The sequence below is a fragment of the Macaca thibetana genome, chromosome 20 (assembly GCF_024542745.1).
Source record: "Macaca thibetana thibetana isolate TM-01 chromosome 20, ASM2454274v1, whole genome shotgun sequence".
In the NCBI taxonomy this organism is placed as follows: domain Eukaryota; kingdom Metazoa; phylum Chordata; class Mammalia; order Primates; family Cercopithecidae; genus Macaca; species Macaca thibetana.
Window position 1 is genome coordinate 20,330,847 of NC_065597.1, and position 27,109 is coordinate 20,357,955.

A 27,109-nucleotide genomic window follows, 5' to 3' on the forward strand; every position below is an offset into this window, starting at 1 on the left:
ATAGACATCTTAAGTTTGCCATGTTTGTGTCCTCACTTGTCTTGACCCTAGCTTTTACAACTTCCAAATGGAAGGTTTATAACAACAGAAAAGTCAAGAATGGGGGAAACTAAATTATAAGCTGAAAATTTAAAAAAACATATATACATCTAATATAAATATATGCTTACATTTGTAAATAAGTCAACATATTTTATATGCCATCAATTTTAGATGTGTAAGTTTTGAGCCTTGGCTGTGGTTGATTTGAGCTTTCTGAGAGTTGATTCCTTACCACATAGGAAAATCCTTAACTGATGCCATAATATTTGCTTTTATGGTGACGGTTCTTGGGTGGCTTATGTAAACCACGTTATGTTAAAGATGCCTGGAGTGAAAGAACCTGTTTTAGGAGAGACAGACTTGGAAGACAAACTGAGAAAATCATGTACCTCCACCACAGGAGACGGGGCACTCTGACTGCACAATACTCCAGGCATAGGCAGGTCTTTTTGTGGCTGGTGGAGTTCCATTCATGACCTTGGGAAGTGCATACTTCCAAGCTATCCCTGGATTTTTGCCTTGCATCAGAATCTGGACAGTGTAAGATAAAAATCAGAGATCAAGATACAGGTCAGACCCTGAAATTCCAGAAGTCTTACCGAACATTTTAAAGATATTTACATGACATTTTGACCTTAACATTGGTATACTTCATTGTTCCCAAGTATGTTTTATGTTGACTTAAGGTTTTCCCACGACACTTTAAAATGTGTAACTTCATGTTATCAAAACTGTGATTTAGGCAGATACTAAAGAGCAAAACACAACTGACATTTGCCATAAGCCCATACCGTATACACAAACACACACACATACACACTCTTTCTCTCTCTGTCTCTCTCACACACACACACGTATATGTATTATAATGAAGACAGAAAGGTTATATTGTTGGGTCTAAACCCTAAGTTAAAAACCTCCCATGATAAACACACAGAGTGGTGCCTTACAGATAATAGTTAAAATTGAATCTACGTCTATAGGTCACAACTTACAAGCTCTCTCCTGAGTGCTAGTGGAAGTTGAAACAAGAGAAGCACTCCAAAACCCACAGAATCCCCCACTTAGAGTTGCTATCGTCAACTTTAGAATCTAAATGTGTTTCTAATGTAATTTCCTTAGAAAATTTGCCCAAAGAGAATTTGTTAACTGTGTGCAAGGATGAGCAGGTAAGAAAAAAGAAACATGTTCAGAATCAGGAATTGGAATATAGGCATTAGAATAGACTTAACCTCCAAAAAGGCAACAACTTAGGATAAATCTGATCCTATAAAGTCTGACTACTAAAATAAGAGCAATCACATTTTGGGCACTTCCCAAGTGCCCAGCACTCTGCAGGCATTCTTAATGCATCATAAAACATTCTTCTAACAACTCTATAATGTAGCTGCCTATATTTTCATGGGGAAAAACAAAACAAAACAAAACAGAACTTGTGCAAGATCACACAAGTGACTAGGGACTGAGCTTAAATAAAGCCACCAACCAAAATGTGCCTACAAAATGCAAAAATGCATCACCTTGTTTTTGACGTAGGCAACATATCTGTCTGCCTTCTTAATGCCCTCTTCACTACTCCTCTTTCTTTTTTTTCTTATTCAAGCTCAAAGCATGAATATAAATAGCTGGTTCTTTCCCACTCCATGAATCTTGTGGAAAATACTTTACCACTAGAACTGGGCATTCATGCCCAAGAAGCAAAGCTGATTGCCAGTTAAAAATAGGAACCCCTGGCTCTGTCTCCGTCTGGTAGGATCCCACCTCCATTAGAGTTTGGTGGGTGGCAGCTGTTCAAGGCCCTTCATTTTACCAGATCACTCTTTAGGATGCTACACAATGGTTTCTATTTTGCTACTGGCTTAAATGTCTCTACAAGTATTATGACTGACTCTTAAGATTCCATGGTGTACACATCACTTTGTAGTGCAACAAAACAAATCTTGATGCCTCCCAGAAACAATCAAAATGTTAATAGATGGATCTGTGTTCCCCCACCCCCATTCAAAACAAAATCAATACAAAACACAACAGGTATTACCATTACATGAACAAATGCCCAATTATTATCAGTCGCTAATAAAAAAAAAATCTCAAAATCAGTCTTAGGAGTCTTTTAGTTTTGAAGATCTTTCTAGCCTTTGCTTTGCTTTTTTAATTTTTTTCTTTTAAAATTTCACAGCTAAATCATACAACTGTTCTTGGAATTCTGTGTTCAACTTTACACAACATTTCATACATGTTGAATAAATACTATGCTTGCTTTATTTCCATAGTAGTTTTGAATAAATAGTATGCTTTCCTGCAGTGTTTCTGTTCATGTTTTCATCTGATATTAAGTAAATACAGAAACTTTACAGTTTTATTCATGGTCAAACTAGAATTGTGAGAGCAGTTTTACATTCAGAAGATGATCCTGATGCCGGTTGATAGTTCAATTTCTTATTCAGTTAAAGCAGTATTTCAAATGTAGCACTTATTGTGCTTTTTTTTTTTTATGCAACAAAAACGCAGAGACCTTGTACCAGAGAAAATTATGCAGTGTACCGTATTTACTTGTGTGGCAATACAGTATGAGTGCAATGCGTAAGAGTTATGGTGTGCTAAGGCCCACAAGGCAGAATGGTATTGCAATACAAAGGGGTTGCATCACACACATACGCACGTAGTAGAGGCAAGCTTAAGTTTAAGTGCTATACAGAAAGAAATTAACTTATTCATCTCCACTTTCTGGTACCACCCCATTCCTCCCATTCAAACTAGATCCTAATATTTTCTGCCATAGGGGAACAGATCCCCAATAGAAACGCAAAGAAAATATAAAAGAACATTAGTTCTTGCCTTTTGAGCTTCTAGGACTTACGTTCTGCTGATTTAAAAAGTAGTTTGACAGATTTTCAACGGGCATTTGAAATATATTCCCCTTTCACCTTTTAGACAGATTCTAGAGCTTAAGCCATACATGGCCTGTGGTTTCACTGCAAAACATTTTTAAATGTTGCTGTGAACAGCAGGACATGTTTAAGAAAAAAAAAAAAAAACATGTTCAAGAAAAAGACTGTGATGATAAAAGTGTCACCAGTATTAAGCAAAAACAACCAGATGTCAAGCTTCCCCAGACCTTCACTCAAGCCAACCATAAAAGATGATCAATGCAATCAACAAGAAGGGAACTCACACAATCTCCCATTGTCAAACCTGTCTCTGCGTCTGTATCCGTATCCTCCTCCTCCTCCCCTGCTGTCACTCAGGATGCCCTGTCCTGGCTCCAAGTCCGAGGTCTTTACTACACACTGATTCCATCTGCCCTCATCTCCACCAGGATGTGACCACCATAGCTGCCCCACATGTGGCTACTGAGCGCTTGAAATGCACTCGCGTGGTCAAAGTAAAAGGCCTTTTAATTTAAATTTAAATAACCACATGTGACTAATGGCTACTATATTGGATGCACAGCTACGGATGAAGCCCAGCCTCTGACGCCCATCTCCTATACTAGATTGTCTACTTGGCATCTCCACTTGAATGCTTAAAAGTGTATCAATGTCTAACTTTCCTGCCTCTCCCTGAAAGACTGCTCATAGGCAATACCCTTCCAGTTGATGAGGCCAAAATAAAAACTTGGACCCATTTTAGACTTCTCTTCTTCTGACACTCATATTTAATAGATCAGAAATGGTGTTACTTTAACTTTCACCCTCTCTCATATCTTACCACCTCATGTATGTTGCTGCTGCCCTGATCTAAGCCACTATCATGTCTCTTGTGACCTCCACGGTCAAGACAAAAAAAAAATGACTTTTGGGAGGAGGAGAAGCGATATCCCCCAGTGGAGAAGGTGAGACAGATTCATATAGACAAACAACAGAGTCACAGTTACTTCGGATAAAAATCAAGTGCTAGGGCTGGGCGCGGTGGCTCATGCCTGTAATCCCAGTACTTTGGGAGGCCGAGGTGAGTGGATCACGAGATCAGGAGATTGAGACCATCCTGGCTAACACGGTGAAAATCCATCTCTACTAAAAATACAAAACAATTAGCCGGACGTGGTGGCGGGCGCCTGTAGTCTCAGCTACTCGGGAGGCTGAGGCAGGAGAATGGCATGAACTCAGGAGGCGGAGCTTGCAGTGAGCCAAGATCGTGCCACTGCACTCCAGCCTGAGCCACAGAGCAAGACTCCGTCTCAAAAAATCAAGTGCTGTAGATCCTATAAAAGGAATTCAAATGGTTTAGTAAATCTGAGGTGGAAGAGGAAATCACATCATCATCTAAAGAAGCTTTGTAGGTATCACTTATTAATAACAAATCTTGGTGACGATTACAGCAAAGAAGCCACAAAGCAACAAAACCTGAGTTTCTGGCCAGGCATAGTGCCTCACTCCTATCATCCTGGCACTTTGGGAAGCTGAGGCAGGAGGATCTTTTGAGCTCAGGAGTTCAACATCAGCCTGGGCAACATAGCAAGACCCCATCTCCAAAATAAAATTTTAAAAAACTAGATGTTGTAGTGTATGCCTATAGTTCCAGCTACTTGGGAGGCTGAGGCAGAGAGGACTACTTGAGCTCAGGAGTTGGAAGCTGCAGTGAGCTACAGTCGCACCACTGCACTCCAGCCTGGGCCACAGAGTGAGGCACCGTCTCAAAAACAAAAACAATTAAACCCTTCTGTTTTCTTTGAAGATTTCTATTCCCCCTCTGAAGAGGACAAAACTGTTACACTGCATTTCCCACATCCCCTTTCCTAAACTTGAAAATGAGGATCCTCAGCAAAGTAAAATCCTTGAACTGAAGGTAATACCAGCACTGATCAGAATATTAAAACAGCAGTAGGGGAACAAATCCATTGCATAATATCATGGTAATATGAAACTCAAGTATCTGGCCAAAAAAAAAAAAACCACACAATTTACTGTACATGTTCTTAGGAATGTGCAGCTTTAAATTAACTCATAAAATACACAGTAGCTAGTTGTATGCCTGTGTATGTGTGTTACTATTAGTTTTATGGCCAGTAGCATATAGAGCATATTGTTTATAGTTTATTTCCTTAACATATTAATGCATACAATGAATACAGAAATGAAGGCCTCTTAACTTTACAAAATCAAATGATTCAAGGCTTGCCTTTAATATCTGTATAGCTATAAATTCATATGCAGAGTTCAATGTGTAATCATGTACACTGAAAGACAATATTTGTATAAACCAGCAGAAAGCTGATGTAAGAATTTACTTAACATCAGCTCATAAAGGCCTTGTAAAGGAAGTAAAAACTTAAATAAGTACCAAGACCAAATATATAAAAGATAAGTATGTGCCAATTGTAATATATTATTTGCTTCTCAATAACTAAGATGCTCTTTGCCCCCACCTTTATCCTGTGTTGAGAAGAACAGTGACCAAGAGTCTCCTAGAAATCCTCTTATCTCTTACTGTTTGATGCCTGCAAATACTTAAACCTTTGGAGATTGTCTACTTGGCTCATAGAATCTCTGTGGAAAAGTTTCTCTTTCACCCTGTTCTTAAAAAAAAATCAGAATTTTCTTAAAGAAATCAAATCCACCCTCAAAAACTGCTACATAATTTATAAAGCCCAGTGCAAAATGAAAATTCAAGAGTCATTGTTTGAAAACTTAAGAATTCAAAACAGTGACAGTGAATCATTAAACCACAGGGTCCTTCCAAGCACGAGGTCCTCTGCAGCTGGGCAGGTCCCATGCCCATGAAGGTAGCCCTGCCCAACTAAATCTAGGTGTTCTCACCTGGATCAGTTTTAAGACAAAATTTAAAATTTTTCAAATTCTAAATGACCCTGCAATCTAACAATGACTTCTCTCTCATTTCATGGCTTGAGAATATAGCTCCCAATTTGGTTGCCTCGATTATATCTCAGCATGTGCTTTAGTGTGTCCATCACCATCAACTGAACCACAGACAACCTCTCCCACTGATGTGGGGAAGCAGGACAATCTTGGAGAGGCGTGCACAGAACCACCTGAGATACTAACTTCCTCTAGGAATGCCAGGGAACACATTTTGGGCAATACGTAACTTGAAAATGATCATTCCCATTTTTCACATTTATTTTAAAACATTTTTGGTGACCATGTCAAGAGCAGTCCATTGCTTTTCTCAGCATTCCTGCAGAACACAAACACCCTCAGGGCACAGGAGCACCGCATCCCTCCTGTAATGGCACCACATCACAATAATGCCATTGCTTACAACCCCATGCCGCATGTCGGAGTGTATAGCCAAGCCGTCAAATGCACAAATTTGGAAAGACCGCCAGTGATTCAGTCTACTTAACTGGACTTAGTCCAGAGAATCTTCCAGCCAGCTGGCATGGAGTCTCTAATTTACAGCTGGCAAGCAACCTCCTTAAATGCTTCCAGGTCCTGCATAGAGCTGTTTAATGTCTACCTTTAACACACACCTGACTTCAGACGCAACACTCAGCAGCTCTAACTGCAGGGTGCAGAGTTATAAAATTTACAGCTTCTTAAGTTGGAAAACCACAGACAGGGGCTGGAATCTACCAACCATTCTCTGAAGGAAGGGGATGCAGTTTCTGTTTAGGGCACATAAAATTAAAACAAAGGACACCGTGAGTAATCATGGGTAAATAATTTTCCTTCTTTTGCCCCCACTTTTAATTTTTAATGTTAAAACTTTTTAAAATTCCTTCAGTCAGCTTTGTATTTGTTTCATTATTTAAGACCTCTTTTTTTCTTCTTCTTCTTCAAGAAGTTGTCCTCATTTTGCCATAAAGGTTATGGATAGATTTTAAAGACTAGCTATTTAATGCATCCTAAGAAACTCAATTCCTATCCTCAATAATGTATTTGATTGCTTTAAAAATAACAATGCCTATTAAGTGCTTATTGTGTGCCAGGCAAAGCATTGTACTTGCATTATCTCATTTAAAATTGATAATGACCTTATGAAGAAGGCACTATTAATTCCAGTAGTGGAGACGAATAAACCAATACTCAAAGTCACACAGCTAATAAGTCACAGCGACAGGACTCGACTCAAGTCTCTGGTCTTGTTTCATCCTAAAACCTCACATCTTCGCTCTCACAACATTGCCTCTCAAGCTTTGAAACACCAAGCCCAGGATTCTAGTTTAAAATTTAAAAAACTGTGCTAACTATTGATAAGACAACACTGGGCCTCCCTGGCGTGCTGTGACGTTTACTTTGTGACACTGGGTTTGAACCTAAGAATTTTATTTCTTGAACATACTGGCATCAAATTTAAGCATATATGATCTCGTCCATCCATTTTCCCCTGGATTTATTTATAATCATTGTTTCAACAACTGAAATATACTAGACTTTATTGGTTGGCCCTTTTTGATAAAGCCCAAATTGCACCTTACGCTCCTATGTCTCATTGAAGGGATGGTTTTGTGGTGGTGTGGATTCATGTTTTTGTAAGCTCCTGTGATTTTTGGAAACTTTTGTGATGTTAAAATTCAGCCAGTTTTCTTTGACTTCTTATTTGCTTCAAAGCTAGAAGAACATGACCAGGTATCATCATTGCTATTATGTGTGAGTGATTGGATTTGACAAGAGACAGTAATACAAAGACCCTGATCGGGGATTTGGAAATGCATCTGTCAGGCAGCTTCAAAGGTGTGGGCTGACACATTGAACCTTGACTACAGTTCTAATTCGACTCATCAACATTCCTCAGAGTATAGTGAGGAGAAATAAATAGTGTTCTCTAACCCGTCACAAAAGTATTTGCCATGAATTAACCGGAGGCCCCCACTTCAAACAGCAAATGGCAAATCTCTAGACAAATGACGTGCCATTGCAAAAGTACCTCTGAATCGTCCTCTCGAGTTTGACTTTTCTATCATCTGTTCTGAATTAATTCTCCATTACTTCTCTGCTGCTTTTGTGTCTTGTGTCTTCACTCAGTCCATGCTACTTGGCTAATATCCCTTCCCTTACACTGATTGTATCTTGAGGCACTTCCTTACTCATTTCAGCCCCTTTACCTTGGGGAGAATTCAGCAGGCAGAGTCACAAAGGAGCTGGATGACAAGGTAATACTTCGTCAATGGTGCTCACACTGTCATCTCATTGATCAATGTGCCTGTCCACCTGGTCCCCACCACCCCATCATCTTCTTTGGCCAAAGAGTGGAGGAAGCTGTTTATTATAGTAATTTTCTTTAGATGTCTCTTCCTGCCTTGAAACTAGCCTGTGGTTAACCTATTTCTCACTTACTGTCATGAGAAAGGCTCCTGTAGTTTTCAGCTTCAGGATTCTCCCTTATTACAGTAGGAACGGGCTTTCAAAGAGTTAAACACCTTTTTCTTCTGCTAAACATAGAGAAAAAAAAATCCTAACATAAACGAGAGCTTTTCTATTTTTCAAAACTTTTTGAAAAAGGAATGCTGTAAAAACACAGGTGGTCATATTTCAGCCATAGAATAGCAACCTGTATTATCATGTCATACTGAATCACTTTGTTTATCAGACAGGGATGAAGTTACTTTATAATGAAACACTCATGATGAATTTTCTCACCTCCACTCCAACTGCATGACAGCTTGATAGAGAATGTGACTCATTCATTGTTGTGTGTGTGTGTGTGTGTGTGTGAGAGAGAGAGAGATACAGACAAAGAGACAGAGAAAGATTGAAATGGGGGGAAAGGAAGAGGAGAGAAAGGAGGAACGTGAGCTAGTAAGATACCTCATCTCTAGTCACTTCTAGAGAATGGGTCATCTCTAAGTGGACACCTTAGCTAGTCGTGAAAAAAATAAAACCAAAACTTGTGTATGTTTTAATTCTTACTGCTAAGGTCTCCTAAAATTGTATGTTAAACAGGCCTTTTCCATATTGCTTAAACAAAGGACAAAGTCAGTGATCTTAAATTACCTACACCTAAACCTCAACATGGAAAAACATTGTTTTCAGCCATACTCCAAAAGTCCAGCATATGTATGTCTACTTCAGATGAACTGTCTGTCAACAAAGCCTTGTGAAAGTGTCACTCTAATCTTCAGTTTTCACAATTCCATCACTTGAAAAATTAATTTCTTACAACACACGCACACTTAATTTAGATATTCGGGGTGAAGAATTAAAATAGATTTAGTTTTTCTCAGGATTCCCAAATGCGTTTGGGAATAAAATAAACATAATGTGGTCACTGATACATAATATCCTAAACTCTATTAAAATAAAAGCTAAATTTAAATCTTCTGGATGACTAACAAGTCCACTAGTTCAATGAGAGATTCCTTAGTCTTTATGCCAGACTTATGTTGTAGAAAATAAGTTGAAATACGTGGAAATGATTTAGTTTTATATTAGCTACATCCATAGTGATCTCAGAAACTATGATTGCTAAATCAATATTTACTTTTATGCTAACGTGTGCATGTACATGACTAGTTTTTTTTTTTCTGGGAAATACAGAAATACATGGTCAAGAAAATTATCTCCTTTCTCCAAGTCACTTATATGCACATATTTGTATGTATTTCAAGATAAAAAAGTTGATTGATTTAAATAATGCCTAAGAAATTTAAGACCTAAGACAGTCATACAAATCCTTGGTTACCCTTAGGTATTTCCCTTTGCCACCAAGGAAATCAGTGGGGCCAGCAATGTATACATTGACATCCACCTGTTTCAAATGTTGAAACCATTTAGAGCCAAGGATCCAAGGAGAATGGATGTCTGTAATACAGACTGCATTTTAAAATTGGACTGGCATGTGACTTACTGATAAAAGTGAAGTTCTGTTTTCTATTTAGCTTAAATTTTGAGCTTCCCATGAAGACATTCTGTAAAGTTTTGACATATAAATATAACCAGAAGCAGAAGACACTTTTATTTGGCATCAAACCATGCACTTATTTCTTGGGATTAACTGACAGCAGTCGATTATTTCCAGGATTGTATTATCCTGCCTTGTACTAGAAAATACCAGGAAATAAGTGGAATGATCGGCAAACTCAACACTCCGAAAAGGGTAAATTGCTATTCATCTAGATTGAGGTTAAGTCCACTGTGAACTAACTGGTCAGTGACTTCCTAGGTTTAAGTTACTCACTTTGGGAAAGCAAGTGTTTTAGGAAGCACACTGATTCCTCAAATGCATTTTAGGAGATCAAATTTCATTACTTTAAACGCTGTTTGCGGCACTTGACTTTAAACCATATGGTTGTCAAGGCCAGTCTCAAGAGATGATCAAATACAGTGGTTTTTAAAATGTGTATTACAGAAGCCTCGGGATCTTCAGAGGACTTCAGGGCTGAAATGGGGTAAGGACAGGCTGGGTTCTGGTCCCTTCACTCCTGGCTTCAGTGAAAGAAGCTCTCCTTTCATTTTATTTTTTGTTTCCATGGAAGATTTCTTCAATTTGAAAGAAGGTTGCACTTTTTAAATGGACGAATGAATTTTATCATTGGATGCTGTTCACTCAATACATTTTCTTAAACATCCCACGATGTTCCAGATACTGTGTCAATTGTGCAAGCTACAATGATAACTAAGTCATTGTTTGATAACGCAGGGTTTGGGGGTGCTGTAAAAGTACTTCAGGACAGTGCTATAGGACACAGTGGGAGACATTAGTTCACCTGGGGAAATCATTTCTGAAATGAGGAAACTGGGACTCTGATCATTTCAGCGATTTTTCCAAAGTCACATAGTTTGTAGCAGAACAACCTATATCCCAGCTATTTATGCAGATGCTCCTTGTCTAACCCATGTTGCTTCCTGAAAGAATGGAATCCACGTACCAACGCTTGTTTTTTACATTATTTAAAGACTTAAGGCTATAAAGTTTTGGTAATATAATTTATGTCTTAATCTTTTTTTTTCTTTTTCTTTGGAGACAGGGTCTCTGTTACCCAGGCTGGAGTGCAGTGGCACAATCATAGCTTACTGCAGTCAGCCTCCCAGGTTCAAGGGATCTTCCCTCCTCAGCCTCCCAAATAGCTGGGACTAGTGGCATGCACCACCACTCCCAGCTAATTTTTGTATTCTCATGGAGACAGGGTTTTGTCATGTTTCCCAGGCTGGTCTCAAACTCCTGGGCTCAAGCAATCCACCTGCCTCAGCCTCCCAAAGTACTGGAATTTTTGCACTTGACCCCTCTTACACCTTAAACATTTATGCATCTCCAATATCTAACACAGGGCTGGACAATGAATGTTTAATTTTTTAAACCAGACAATGAGAGGAAGTGAACAGAAGAACATTGTTTTGATAATTACCTACATCAATACACATGAAAGCAGATGAAAATGAAATTTAGCAAGATATGGGGAGAATATGATGTCATACATATGAAAGGGAAAAAAAAGAGGAACATTAATCTCACAGTGCCATCCTCATGCATTTTGGGAAGCATACACTTCTGCTGAATTTTACGTCATCATAAGGACTTAGTGAATATGCCATAATTTTAGGTCACCAAAAGAGAGAGTGCTTTCATTCACAGATTTATTCTTTCTGTGGATGGAACAGCATTTTTCATTTTAGTAGGTTCCCACAGTGATTTTAGCATTTCACAAGATTATAAAAAAGATTTAACATTTTTATATTGGAGTAAATATATATTTGGCTCCAAAAGTATTCATTTTGGCTCAATTCATACTTCTTGTATGGAAAGACCTATGAACTTAATTTAACTTCCTTTAAAGAATACAGCCATGGATCACTTGGATATCAATATACAGTCCAGTTTTGGGAAAATATAATTTATTGCTTATTATAATTTTATGTTTTTAGAATATCTGTGTTCCATCCATTTTGGAGAGATACAAGCATGAGCTAAAAACTGACCAGCAATTTGATGATGGTCTGTAGAGTACAATAAAGTGTAATTTAAGTACCAAAGGCATTAACCCAAATTATCTGAAAAGATATCATAAACAAAATACTAGGTTACTGGAGGGTTTTTTTTTTTTTTTTGCTTCAAATATATTTGCAACTTTTGAATGAAACCATAACTCCTTTAAAAATATAAGCAAGGCATGTCCAATTAATCATACAAGTTTCCATCTAGATTGTTTTCAGATAGGTCAGATTCCTTGGACATTAAGTTCTTCTTGAATCTATTGGTAGAATGAGTGCATAAGGAAATATTTTGGAAAACAATAAGCAAGCAAATATGACCTTATTCCACTGTGGAGAAACTACAATTTTGTATTACTGGAGATATTGCTGTAGTTCTTTTATGTAGTAGTAAATAATTACTTTTAAAAACATATGATATATATATCCAATTGAACCTGGGGTAGACTTTGTTTTTATGATTTTATTTCGATCTACTCAACATTTGTCCTTACATCTTTGTTACTGTTGTCATTCAAGGTGCTGTCTGTATTATTTACAAAGAGATACACTGATGAACCAGATCAATTTTAGAGAACTCTATCACCAAAGGAGGCCAATCTTCCATTCCTCAAAAATAACTTTTTTTTTCTTTTTTTTTTTTTTGAGATGGAGTTGCGTTCTTGTCTCCTAGGCTGGAGTGCAATGGCACAGTCTCAGCTCACCGCAACCTCTGCCTCCTGGGTTCAAGCAATTCTTCCTGCCTCTGCCTCCCAAGTAGCTAGGATTATAGGCGCCCGCCACCATGCCCAGCTAAATTTTGTATTTTTAGTAGAGACAGGGTTTCACCATGTTGGCCGAGCTGGTCTCAAACTCCTGACCGCAGGTGATCTACCCACGTTAGCCTCCCAAAAGTGCTGGGATTGCCAGCATGAGTCACTGCGCCCGGCCATCTCAAAAATAACTTGTAACTATCAGGAAAAATCTTACACCTGGTGAAAAATCTAAACGTTTAGTTTTTGTCAGGGCTAAATCATGTAGATGAATGACATATGGAGCTGTGCATGGATTAAACAAAGCACAAATAAAATGGCTCAGCTTGAAGCTTATCTAATGTTCAGTGACAGCATGTCAATGGCCTGGCTAATGTGATCAACAGACAATGGGAGATTTCAGGGTCTAAAAGTGAAAGTGAGAAGGAACTCCATCTCTGTTTTACACTTTCCATCATTTCTCGTCTCATTCTTTGTTGTGGTTCTCCCGCAGATAATATCAGTTTAACACAAAGCTTAAATCACAAACAGAATTGTGGAAGCCTGCTGGAATGGTTCTGTGTCTATGAACAAAACTGGAGAGACAAACAGCAGAGAACATGGTTGTCATTAAGCGGTAAAAAACGTATTTCTCATCAGGAGTGATTTGCACTTTGTTCTGAGTACCCATGGCAGAGATTGTGAGATACATGTGCCCCCGTTTCCCTATTCAGGTTCACTTTCAGCCACAGAACTTGGTTTGTGTACATTTGCTTTGAGGTGGATTGAAGGCCCCTTGGCAAAAATTAATGAAGTTCTGCTCTCTAAAACGGGTACCTTCAAAAACACAATATATCTAAAAGATGACTGAAAAAAAATCCAGAAATCTTTAATAGGAGAGTTCAACTCCTATGACTTAGGTTTAATTAACATATAATATCAGGGGCTGGATTCATTGTTGAGCTCCAGACTATCCTGACCATAGTCTATTTTGATTGGGAATTGCTTATCTCTTCCTCTCAAATAAAAATGCTGAGAGGGTTGGGAGAACATCTCCTAATGACAGCTTCTTTCGAGTAGGTGGTATGAGATCTTTGAGGCATGTGATGGGACTAGGTATCTCCAGTTAGAAAGATGATGGGAGTTAACTCATGATCAAGGTTGCAAACTCAAATATCTCCTGGGACGAGAGGTTTTCTTAAGAATTTCAAAAATTCATATGTGTATAAGAAGTCACCTGATACTAAAGCATTAATCTATTTTGTCCATTTTAATATTATACATGGCTGGGCACGGTGCACACCTGTAATCCCAGCACTGTGGAAGGCCGAGGCAGGTGGATCACTTGAAGTCAGGAGATCCCTAAACCTGTTTCCAGTCATCCTCAAGACAATAATAGTGGTAAAACCATCCTCCAAAACAACCTCCAGAACATCCTCCAAAACATCACTTGAGGTCAGGAGTTCAAGACCAGCCTGACCAACATGGTGAATCCTCATCTCTACTAAAAAAAATATAATAATAATACAAAATGAGCCAGGCATGGTGGTACATGCCTGTAATCCCAGCTACTTGGGAGGCTGAGGCAGGAGCATCTCTTGAACCTGGAAGGTGGAGGTTGCAGTGAGCCAAGACTGGGCCACTGCACTTCAGCCTGGGCAACAAGAGCAAACTCTGCCTCAAAAAATACATATATTTATATTTTATATTCAAATATATAAATGTATATTATATATTTATATATAGATATATATCATATATATCTCATATATGATATATATGATATATATTTTGTATAATATATCACTATATATCTCATATATTTTGTATAATACATATTTTATATATCACTATATATCTCATATATTATATATTTTATATATATACACATACAATGTGGGCCTAGGGCTGAACTTGATTGTGATCACCAGTTTGCTAAATATGGTCTCAGGTTTCATATATATATAAAATATATGTGATGTACTCAGAGGGCAAAATAATGGCAATAGTAATAAACATTATGGCCTAAGTACTTTGTAGGCACTGAACTTATCTTCAGTTATCCTTATAATGGCCCTAATAATTAGCTGGTATTGTTTGCCCATTTTACAAATACAGACATTAAGTAACACAGAGATTAAGAAACTTGCCCAAGTTATATAGCTAGTTAAGAGTCTGTACTCTCTTGGCCGGGCGCGGTGGCTCAAGCCTGTAATCCCAGCACTTTGGGAGGCCGAGGCGGGCGGATCACGAGGTCAGGAGATCGAGACCATCCTGGTTAACACGGTGAAACCCCGTCTCTACTAAAAAATACAAAAAAAAAAAAAAACTAGCTGGGCGAGGTGGCGGGCGCCTGTAGTCCCAGCTACTCGGGAGGCTGAGGCAGGAGAATGGCGTGAACCCGGGAGGCGGAGCTTGCAGTGAGCTGAGATCCGGCCACTGCACTCCAGCCTGGGTGACAGAGCGAGACTCCGTCTCAAAAAAAAAAAAAAAAAAAAAAGAGTCTGTACTCTCAGCCATTCCATGTGTAGAACATCTTAGAATTTAAGGTTGTGTGTTTTATTTTTAATTGTCTGCTACTCTTCTTCCTTAGTGAATATTTAAGGCTAGTACTACTTAATCACTACTCTTGGGAATAGAAATGAAGGGAGACTAACCCTTCATTTTCTACCACCACGGCCTAAAAAAAAGTATTTCTCTATTATCTACTAATAGTCCTTTGATGTTATGGAAAATGCTATGCTTCTGAAATCTGAATAATAGATTGCGTGGTCTTAAAACTGTGAAACTGGCACTTAGTGGGTTTCTCTGGTTGCCTCCACAGAGGGTATCAAATGTCATCAAGGGAATAAAGTTGCAAAGCCTACTGTAAACTGAATTTGCATAGCTCTTGTGTATGAGATTCAGACAGATCTAAAATACCTTAAAATCTGGATAGAAACATACACGATTGGAGCAACAGCAGGAAGAACAGCTAGGATGCCATCCCTGTTGCCATGAATGAGGGCATCTCCACTCTCATGTCTGTGGGTGTGCAAGTGCAGGGCACACATACAAGACTAGATGAGAGATTTGCATCTACATACAAATGCCCTCACATCTGTGAAAATCCTGTTTCCAGCACCAGCACGCCTCTCCATGCCAGGTGCGTGCTCCTCTTTATTGGTGGTGTCAACCAAGGCTCAATATTTCTTCACAAGGCACATTCTGGATATTGCAATTATTTGGCTTCTCCCAAGAGGCAGCTTATCAGAGAAAAGTTGGATCCAAGTGCCCTGCTCAGTTAACAAATGATATACTGCTATACTCTTTTAGGTATTTTTAGGAACTGATTTGCATATTCATTCCAAGGCTTTTTTAATGCATTAAACACATACTCAATTGCCTACTTGATAGCTACTCTTGAATATCTAAGATACATTGCAAATATATGGCGGCTAAAATGGAATTTTCCCTTATCCCTAAACCTGTTTCCAGTCATCCTCAAGACAATGATAGTGGTAAAACCATCCTCCAAATGCTTGGGGAAAAAACCTGAGACTCTCCCACATCTTTCTCTCTCAGAATTCATTTCTTATACATCTCTAGTAACTTTTCTAGCTTCCAATTCTCTACTATAATACACTGCAAACAGATCCACATCCTGCCACCTTCACAGTCACCACCTGTTTCAGCGTCTGTCACTCCTTACCTGGAATTCTAGAACCATTTTCCTATTTCCCCAGTTTGCTTCTTGCCTCTTAATCACTTATTTACATAGCAGCCTGGTTGAATTTTTTTTTTTTTTTTTTTTTTTTTTTTTTTGAGACGGAGTCTTGCTCTGATGCCAGACTGGAGTGCAGTAGCGCGATCTTGGCTCACTGCAAACTCTGCCTCCTGGTTCAAGTGGTTCTCCTGCCTCAGCCTCCCGAGTAGCAGGGACTACAGGCATGCGCCACATGCCCGGCTAATTTTTGTATTTTTTAGTAGAGACGAGGTTTCACCATGTTGGCCAGGATGGTGTAAACCACTCTCTTTCTTGAAATCCTGATATTATTGGGATGAAATCCAAACTCCTTACCATGGCTTATATTAGCTGTGGGCCAACCCCGCCCCCACTATACCCCTCTCACACCTCAATACTTTCTTTCCTCACTACGCTATAGCTAGATTCGCCTATTTTTTAGTTCTTCTAAAATATTAAGTTGATTCTCCACATGAGGTTTTATTTATTCGGAGACAGTCTCGCTCTACCACCCAGGCTGGAGCGCAGTCGTGCGATCTCGGCTTATTGCAACCTCTGCCTCCCAGGCTCAAATGATTCTCCTGCCTCATCCTCTCAAGTAGCTGGGACTACAGGCATGCACCACCACGCCTGGCTAATTTTTGTATTTTTAGTAGAAACAGCATTTCACCATGTTGGCCGGTCTGATCTCATAATCCTGGCCTCAAGTAATCCACCCACCTCAGCATCCCAAAGTGCTGGGATTACAGGGATAAGCCACCATACCCATCTGGGGTTTTAAATTGTTGCTTCCTCTGCCTGAATTTCCTCTACTCTTTACCTGGCTCGTTCTTCTCATCCTTCAAGTTTCACCTCACATGGTAATTCTCAGATAATTCCTCACCAACTCTCTAATTCAAACAGTCTCTCTCTTTTTTCTTATACTTTATTTTCTCTCAAAGAACCTACCACAATCTATACATCTGCCTTTGTTTATATATTCATTTGTGTAATGCTGTACTGTACCCTCCAACATTCTAAGTTTCATTACAGCAGGAGAATTTTCTTTTCTGTTTATCTACTACTATACACCCAGTTTACTATCAGTGTGAAACACAAGAGCAGCTCAGTGCATGTGACACAGAGGAACGCAGTGATTTCTTTTGTTTGAGACGGAGTCTCACTCACTCTGTTGCCAGGGCTGGAGTGCAGTGGTGCCATCTCGGCTCACTGCAACCTGTGCCTCCCAGGTTCAAGCAATTCTCCTGCCTCCACCTCCTGACTAGCTGGGATTACAGGCGTGCACCACTACAACCAGCTAATTTTTGTATTTTTAGTAGAGATGGGGTTCTGCCACGTTATCCCGGCTGGTCTCAAACTCCTGGCCTCAAGTGATCCACCTGCCTCGGTTGATTTCTTAATGTATGGACATTTTCACTATTCTGCTTTCTGAAGTTCTAGCAAATCTAAGAATCCATTAGGGAAACCAAGATGTCATCTGATTTCACCCACCATAACTCAACACACAGAATACAAACTCCCACACACTGGGTAAGAGAAATTCATTTCTACTGCTTTCCCCATAAACCACTGTGAGCTGCAGAAGGTCATTACCAATATCATGGTATATGGTATTTGTTCAAAGAATCCAGTCCCACTGTGCATGGAACTGAGAAAGATAATAAATTGAGTGCCTCAGTTTAGACAAAAGAAGTAGCTGCCTCTGAAAAACTGCCTTATTAATCACTTATCTGACCAAAATACCCCGAGATGATTGAGGACACAGCATGCTGTCAGCCCAGAAAACAAGCACTATGTCCCTTTTCCTCAGCACCAAGAACACGGTAAGTGCCAATAGTCTTACGTGAATTAACATATGTAAGATAGAGGAAAATAAATTATTTCAAGTAAAAATCATCAGACAACTTTATGAACACAATCTTCCTAATAGTCACTTTTCAGATCAACCCTCTAGTTGCCACAGATCTAGGTCAGTGTTGGTCAAAATACACGGATATGTTCTCAGTGTTTTATGAATTCAAATCTGGATGACAGATGCTTCCAAATAGCAAACTCTCTATCCCCCACCTCTAGTAGGCTTTGTACCTCCCACAGAGTCAACCATTTCACATTGAGAAAAACCATATAATGACAAATAGCTGAGCCTTGCCAGTATTGGTGATATATTAGGATAATGGTGTGGGCAAGTGAGTCAGAAAGACTTATGTTCAAACCTCAGTCCTACTACTTATATGTAACACAATCTCTTTAAGGCTCCATTTTCTCATCTGTACAATGGGGATTAAGTAACAATACCTACCTTCCTAAGGTTGTTGTGGGCATTCAAGAAATGAATGCATGAAACTGATCACAGAATGCCTGAACCTACTCTATTATAGTCATAATAATAATGATAATAATAACAGTTGCATTGATCTTGATCTTATGTTTATTTGAGAAGAGAACAGTAATCTGAGTGTTACATAGATCTCATACTCCTGGGTGGAAAATATTTTGACTCCACTTCAGCTCTGTTTTTTTCCTGGCTGTATGAGATAGGCAAGTCTTTTAATCTTTTTTCACACTTGATTCCTTATTTTTCTGGTTAGTGAAGTCCATTTTCTACCTCGATTTCACAGGTAAGAAACTGAAGCTTAAAATGACTCATCAGAGTACCTGGATATGTAAGTGCTCAGTATCATTTCTAGACAACCTGAAGCAAATCACTTGCCTGTAAGAGCCAACAGTCAGCCCCATTTTACAAACAGAGAAAAAGCACTCAGAAACATGATGAGGACTAAAAAAAATGTTTCTATGATAACAGCCTTGCAAATCATTTCCAGATATGTTGGTTCTTTTAATTATCATTTTTATTACCCTTTTTTTCCTTTTCTTATCTATGGGGAAGCTACAACCTACAAAATCATGGTAGTTTAGTATGACGAAACTCTGCTGACACCCAAGCAAGCATTTTCTCTACTATTAATCCCTTCTCCTAGTCCAGTTGACCTATGTTATGAATAGCTACAATGGAGCATCCAAATGGCATACATAGACAAACCAGAATAATATAAAAAGTATTCTTGCTACATTCTTTGGCATTCTTGAAACCCAAGCACAGTGGTGAAAGGTTGGCCTCTAAATATGAAAATCTACCCATTCTCTTAGAGGCCTTTGGGTTCCTGTCCTCTTCCTCCAAATGGAATCACTGTCTTCTCCCCATTACTTTGTAATTTAGTCTATTAGGAAACACCTTTTTTCTTGTTGTTGTTTTGAAATAGAGTCTTGCTCTGTTGCCCAGGCTGGAGTGCAGTGGCGCGATCTTGGCTCACGGCAACTTCCACCTCCTAGGTTCCAGCAATTCTCCTGCCTCAGCCCCGACTAACAGCTGGGATTACAGGCACGTGCCACCACACCCGGCTAATTTTTGTATTTCTAATACAGACAGGTTTTCACCATGTTGGCCAGGCTGCCCTCGAACTCCTGACCTCAGCCTCCCAAAGTGCTGGGATTACAGGCATGAGCCACTGTGCCCGGCCAGGAAACACCTTTGAACTAGAAGGATTGGAGTTCTTTAATCTGGCTCAAATTGTAGTCATCGCTATAAACGAAGCAAGAAGCATTGAGAACTGAATACACAGAGGGGGCTTACCTCAAAGACCAGCGTCTCATTTGTGGGCCCTGGTGCGTACAGACGTTCCGGGAGGTTGAAGGAGCGCTGGTATTCAAACGTGGTCCCAGCGAAGGGGAACTCCCCAGGCCAGTCTATGCTCCAGCCCCCGGTGAGGTAATACTTTTGACTGAGGCTTCGAACTGCGAGGTAACTGGAGGAAACCTGCAGCTCCTGGATTTCGATGCTTCGGGCACCAGCTGGAATGATGACCACCGGATAATATTCTAAATGGAAAGAAGAGAACACGTCTGAATTCTACCCTCTGCACTGTTGAAAGGGGACTAGAAATGGCCCCTGACATGTAGTGTTCATTTTTATAGAGTGAGGTTTTTGAATCACTAGCTAAATTCATTTTTACTCTATGAAGCAAATATGATCAATGATTTCATTTTCCAAATAGTAAGAACACTAGAGAGAAAATGTATGTGGCTTCCCAAAGCCTTCCAAGCATATTTTCTGTGGACAAGAAATACACTCTTCTCCTTCCCAGACCCAAAAAGGCCACAAAATTCAGGAAGATTTTTTTAAAATCTTCCTAAGATCAAAGTGGGCGGATCACCTGAGGTCAGGAGTTTGAGACCAGTTTGGCCAGTGTGGTGAAACCCCATCTCTACTAAAAATGCAAAAATTAGCTGGACATGGTAGCAGGTGCCTACAATCCCAGCTACTCAGGAGGGTGAGGCAGGAGAATTACTTGAACCTGGGAGGCAGAGGCTGCAGTGAGCTGAGATCACACCACTGTACTTCAGCCTGGGTGACACAGCGAGACTCTGTCTCAAAAAAAAAAAAAAAAAAAAAATCTTTCTAGAAGAAACTTGGAGCCATGTATCTTCAATGATGAAATTCAGAAAATAGGGATCAAAAGTTTAATTTTACTCAAGATATTTAGATAATTGCTTCAAATATTCATTTAACACTGTGAGTAGAGTTCACTAAAGTTTCACAATGTTTCTTTGCTTAACAAATGCACTTGGACATACAAGGGGCCTGGTCGGCATACTAAAAATGCAAAGCAGAAAGGCATTTGTTTAGTATGTTTCTGCGAGGTAACGAATTGACGAAATTCCTCATAACTATCCTCCCTTACTCTTGCACGAGTGACAAATGCCACCATCACTAGTGTGTCCAGTGAACTAGTAAAAGGCTCAATCACATTTGGCGTGACTCAAATTTGTTCAGTAGCAAAAGTTGTATCTCATTAGCAATAACAAACAGCAGCATCTCTCACCATTTGCTTTATGCTGGTTGAGGTACAGGCCTTTATAAAACTTGCAAGTTGAATTATCACCTTTGCAAACGCCACATGCATCTGAAACTGCTTTAGAGCCTAGTTCATGGTCACATCCCACTAGCTGTGACAAAAACAAAAAACATGAGAAAATCAAACATCAGAGAAGCCAGAAACTGGGAATAATTAAGAGATACATGGTTCTCTGCATTTACAGAACATTAGGGAAGCAGTACAGCTTATGGTTAAGAATCATAGCTTCAAGTTAGACTCACTTGGGGTTGAAATACCTACCCTGACATTATTAGATGACTGGGCAAGTTATATAACTTATCTAAGGCTTAGGCTCTTCAGTGATGAAACTGGAATAAGAAGTCACCATTGCTACTAGTTCCAGCTGAGATTATTCAGGCCAGCTGTGTGACTCCAACATAAAAATGCTGGACAATAGACATGCATGCATGTGTACAAACACACACCCTTAAAAGATCAAAGGGCTCAAACTAAAATTAAAATGGAAAAGAAAATGAGCAACCAAAGTGAAAGGAAAAATAACTGGGGACAAATAGTAGTAGTATTTCAAAATACATTTGTGAGGTTCTCATCATGTAGCAAAAGTACTTAGTACACATGCAATAGAAGTTTATTATTTACATTTTTTTTTTGAGGTGGAATCTTGCTCTGTCCCCCAGGCTGGAGTGCAGTAGAGCGATCTCGGCTTACTGCAAGCTCTGCCTCCCAGGTTCACGCCATTCTTCTGCCTCAGCCTCCCGAGTAGCTGGGACTACAGGTGCCCGCAACCACGTCTGGCTAATTTTTTTTCTATTTTTAGTAGAGACGGAGTTTCACCGTGTTAGCCAGGATGGTCTCAATCTCCTGACTCCGTGATCCACCCATCTCAGCCTCCCAAAGTGCTGGGATTACAGGTATGAGCCACTGCACCTGGCCTAAGTTTATTATTTACATTCTTATTTCATTTTTACAACTCCTATGCAAAGTAGGATATAGCATCGTCTCCTTTTATATATGTGCAAGTAGAGTGAAAAATAAACTAAAATAATTGGACAAGGCTCATGCAACAAGTAAATGAGGAATGTACATATGGTGCTCGGCCAGGCGTGGCAGCTCACGCCTATAATCCCAGCACTTTGGGAGGCCGAGATGGGTGGATCACCTGAAGTCAGGAGTTCAAGACCAGTCTGGCCAACATGGTGAAATCCCGTCTCTACTAAAAACACAAAATCAGCCGGGCATGGTGGCACGCACCTGTAATCACAGTTACTAGGGTGGCTGAGGCAGGAGAATCACTTGAACCCAGGAGGCAGAGGTTGCAGTGAGCCGAGATCGCACCATTGCACTCCAGCCTGGGCAACGAGAGTGAAATTTCGTCTCAAAAAAAAAAAAAAAAAAAAAGACATGGTGTTCAAATCCAGTGAAACACTTTGCCCTTTCCCTCTATGCCACCTGCTTTTCTGCAGACACACCATCTCTCACACCACTCTTCAGAGTACACCTATGATATGATGAAACACAAGCATGCTCATATACTCCAAAGCAGAAACATTCTCTTACTTCACAAACCCCGTCAATGCAAACATCATTTTTGTTTGGGGAGCAGGGAGTTCCATCTTTCACTTTGCCGGACATTGCAAAAAAAAATTCAAAGTTCTCAGCCTTGCAGTACAGTTTGCATCGATCTTCCTCTAGAAGCAAAGAGATCAAGATAGGAAATGGTCAAGAGGAAACTAAGGAAAAATGATACGATTGCCAAAAAGATGAATTAAATTTACTGAGAAAGCTGTCATGATGAAAATGGAAAATGTTATGCACAGTGTTATATGCATATGTGCATGTGTGTATGCACATATAAGCCCATATTATGTGACTTTCAAAGCATGAGTCCCATTTAACAATCCATATAAAACTAATTTAAGAGTAATATGTAACAATTTTATTTTTCTCATCCTTAGGGATAGTCACCATACACATGATCAATGGGTTACTATCCAGCCTCCCTGGATAGTAAATCTTTCAGGTTTCAAAGGCCTGATGGTCAGCCATTGACAACATAGAAATGAAGTAGTGTTGTTGTGTTCTAATAAAACCCGATGAAACAAATACACACCAGATTTGGCCAGCAGGCCATAGTTTGATGAGCTTGATTTAGGGCATGGATTACTTTAGATATTTACTCAGTCTGTTAAGAGAAAAGGTTTTAGGCACCAGGGAGAAAAGTCATATGGTTAGTCATGTTTGTAAAACACATATAGAAAAAAAAAAAAAAACCATGTCATAAAAATGAAGAGAAAGCAAATAAACTCATCCCGAAAGCTACAAAATGGTAACTTCTATTGGCCCTTAAATCCCTGAGACGTTTCTGATATCAGAGTCAAAAATAAAAAATATATATATATTTATAGAGCTCTTGTTATCAGAAAGGAGTTCCTATGCCAATTTCTCAAATAGAAAGAGGTCTTCTTGGCCAGGAATTCCAGATGATGTTTCTCCCAAGAGACCTTCTGTGGGCGATATTGAGCGATATCCCCTAACAACAGTTTTACAAATGTGTCAACAGTTGGCAAATAGTGCTTCATAAAACCTCTCTAAAAAAGACAAAGTCAAAACTCAAACATGAAAGGATTTAAATTATCACAGTTCAAATATGCAGATATGTGGGTGGGTTAAAAGTTTCTCTCTCATCCATTTTTTTTTTTTTTTAATAGCAGCTTTATTTAATGCCTCCTAGTTTCTGCACATGAGATTAGGGAGTTGGATGACCTATATGCCCTTTCTTTTCTCTATCATTTCCAGGAATTAACAAGTTTTAGAAAGTTCCTTTTTTTTTTTTTTCCCTTTTAGCACAGATTCCTGGGTGAGTTTATGAGTTCATTAGAAACACAGAGGAAAGAAGGGAAAAAACCTCACTCCTGCAGCACAGAGATTGGCCACATTTATAAACAAAGTCTTCCTTTGTTCTTTCTTAACTGCAGGAAAATCGCAAGACCTTAAAGTCATGGTCAGTCTCCCCTGATGTAAGTATCAAAAGGGGACAAGGAGACACTAGAAGGCCTTAACTTTTCTGTCTCCCTCCATTGAGAGGTAAGATCCTAAGGCTGGGAGTCTATGTTTGATTCAATGCATTCTCCTATGCATCTAGCAAAGTGTCTCGTACACAAAAAGAGCTCAGTAAACATCTGTCGCATGCATGAATGAAACTGCATGCTCCCTACTCAGTGAAAACTGCAATAAAATTAGTGAAAGAACTTTGAAACCAGCAAACATTTTCTAAATTGCAAAATGTATTTGTTTAACTTCCTCCTTATATCTTCAACACAGAATTTATTTAAGGGTGATAACAGGACCGATTGCATAAACACTATATTTAAATGAAAGATGTAATGTGATAAAGGCCAAGGAATATCCATGAAGCCAAAGCAAAGAATAAAAGAGGAAGTAAAAGGAGGGACAACAGAGTCATGGAGAAAGAACCACAGACAGGAAGCATGGGTTTGCAAGAGTATACAACCAAGAGCAAGGAAATCTTCCAAGTTTGGAATTGGAAGCAACTGCAGCATCTGCTGGGACCTGCTGTATAGCATCCTTCCTTTGAAATCACTCAGTTCCTGGTAGAATGCCTCTAGTGATGGGGAGCTTATTACTTACAGAGGGAGTATATTTTCATTTTGGACAGTTAATATTTAGTTACTTATTCATTCATTTCAAAAGTTAAAACCATTACATAAATACACACCAAATGCTGTTCTTAGATGCTGGAGATACAAGCAAGCTCAAGATAGAAAAAGCCTTAGTCCTTGTGGAACCTAAATTCTTGTGGGGAGGAAGATAACAAATAAATGACTAGATAAAAATACATTCATGCACTGAGAAGAGCTATGAAGAATAAAACGGGGTAAAGGGTTCAGAGAACAACATGAAGGAAGAATATTTTGACAGGCTGTCAAGGAAGGTGTCTCTGAGGAGATAATATGGCTAGATTGTTCTCAGCCCTTGAATTAATTCTGTTCTCTAAAGCAATTTGAAATAAATCGAACATCCTTCCTATTCAATAGCTCTTTGAAGTTTTGAATGTAACTCGTTTCTCAGTAAACCTCTATACGTCCCTCATTACTTCCTCCTAAGACACAGCTTTGGAACTGTCTCTATCTATGCTTTATGGACAAACAGTCATGACCCAAAACCGCATCAGTGCTCCTGAAATGGCTGGGCTGATACTGAGCAAAGCTGCACAATCCTCTCGTTTGATTTGGAGGCTCTACTTGTTATAATGATGCCTGTAATTATATAAGCTTCCTTTATGATCACTGATTAATATAGGTTCATGTTGAGCTTTTGCACAAAACAGCCCATGAATTGTCATTAAACTTAGTCTCTTTCCAGTCTACACATGGGCAGTTGGGATTCGCATACAATCCTGTTTCAAGACAGCATGAATAAGTTTTGATAAATCAAATGGATAGAAGTAATGAAACAACTAGAATGATGACAGCTTATTCTACATAGGCAAAAGCAACTACATTAAACTGTTCTGCTGTAACTAACGTTTCATTATTCAGTCAAAATAAAGACATATTAATTTAAAAAGTAAAATACAAGCCATAATAACTTTAAATATAGTAAGTACCAAGAACTTAGTCTAATTTTTATATATGATTCTGTGTGTGTGTCTGCATGCATGCACACACTTTACAAACAGGCCTTGCCACGCTTGTAATTAACTGACATGTCAGTTACTGTGTATGGTGCCTCTATGGGGTATATATGGTTTCATGAGTTTTTGGTCTGGACACTTCATACCCATTTCAATTAAGATCCCTGGGAGACTTAATTGCCAAAATGTCAAAGGTAAGTTGAGAAACATAAGTACATTCCAAACATATGAAACCTTGGGTTTACAGATGTGGGAGACAAGAGGTATCTTATGGGAAAAAAAAAATATATAGTAGAAAAATAAAGAAAACCCATGGAATGAAACACTGGGCCAGGATGGGTCTGGGGAATGAAAGGTAAACATGTAAACTCTTTGATACAGGCAACAATTTCTTCTGTATTGTTCAATCACATTATTATCCACATAGAGACTTATTTGAATGTCATAGAGACCACATTACCTTCCACTTTTGTATAGGGTTTCCACTGGTAGAACCATCCACGGAAAGGTTTGCTGTTATATTCTGCGCACTGTTGAGCCCGAAAATCCAAGCTGTTTTCATTACAAGGGTTAATGTTGCACAGCTGATAAATACGGCTAGAACCTGGACAGAATTTGCCACCATACTGAGGCCTAAAAATGAAATTAATGAACTTTAATGTTAGCAATCAAAGGGTTCACTGTTAGTCACATACAACAATAGAAAGAGAGGCAATCAGGATGAGCATTGCCACAGCGTATGCAAATGCACAGTCTATTACAGGAATGGAAGTACATAGCATACAATTTACCACTTTTCTTCTTGAATCTAACTAATCAATCAGGGAATCTTTTTTTCTAGTTCTTTTCTTTACCACGGCTCCCTCATTAAAATTGGCATGCCAAATCAAATTTATTTGCCATCACCAATCTAATTTTTACATTCTGTCAATTTCCCTAAACACTGTTGAAATAATATTTACTTTTTATTATTTTTGAGACAGGGTCTCACACTGTTGTCCAGGCTGGAATGCAGTGGCATGATCTCGGCTCACTGCTGCCTCCCCACCTCTCTGGCTCTGCCTCCTACCTCAGCCTCCCAAGTAGCTGGGACTAGAGGCATGCACTACTACACCTGGCTAATTTTTGTACTTTTTGTTGAGATGTGGTTTCACCATACTGCCCAGGCCAGTCTCAAACTCCTCAACTCAAGTGATCTACCCGCATCAGGCTCCCAAAGTGTGGGGATTACA

General features: G+C 39.2%; 1 protein-coding gene across 2 annotated transcripts in view; it reads right to left on the reverse strand.

Annotated features, from left to right (window-relative positions):
- The window catches only part of ADAMTS18 (ADAM metallopeptidase with thrombospondin type 1 motif 18), a 150,390-nt gene that overhangs the window by 15,458 nt on the left and 107,823 nt on the right, over positions 1-27,109 (reverse strand). For both annotated transcript variants that reach the window (XM_050773234.1, XM_050773235.1), the window contains 5 exons: positions 26,338-26,510; positions 22,781-22,911; positions 21,209-21,332; positions 19,960-20,204; positions 432-573 (listed from right to left, as the gene is read on the reverse strand). In XM_050773234.1, the coding sequence (XP_050629191.1) occupies positions 432-573; positions 19,960-20,204; positions 21,209-21,332; positions 22,781-22,911; positions 26,338-26,510 (815 nt within the window). The remainder of the gene's footprint in view (positions 1-431; positions 574-19,959; positions 20,205-21,208; positions 21,333-22,780; positions 22,912-26,337; positions 26,511-27,109) is intronic.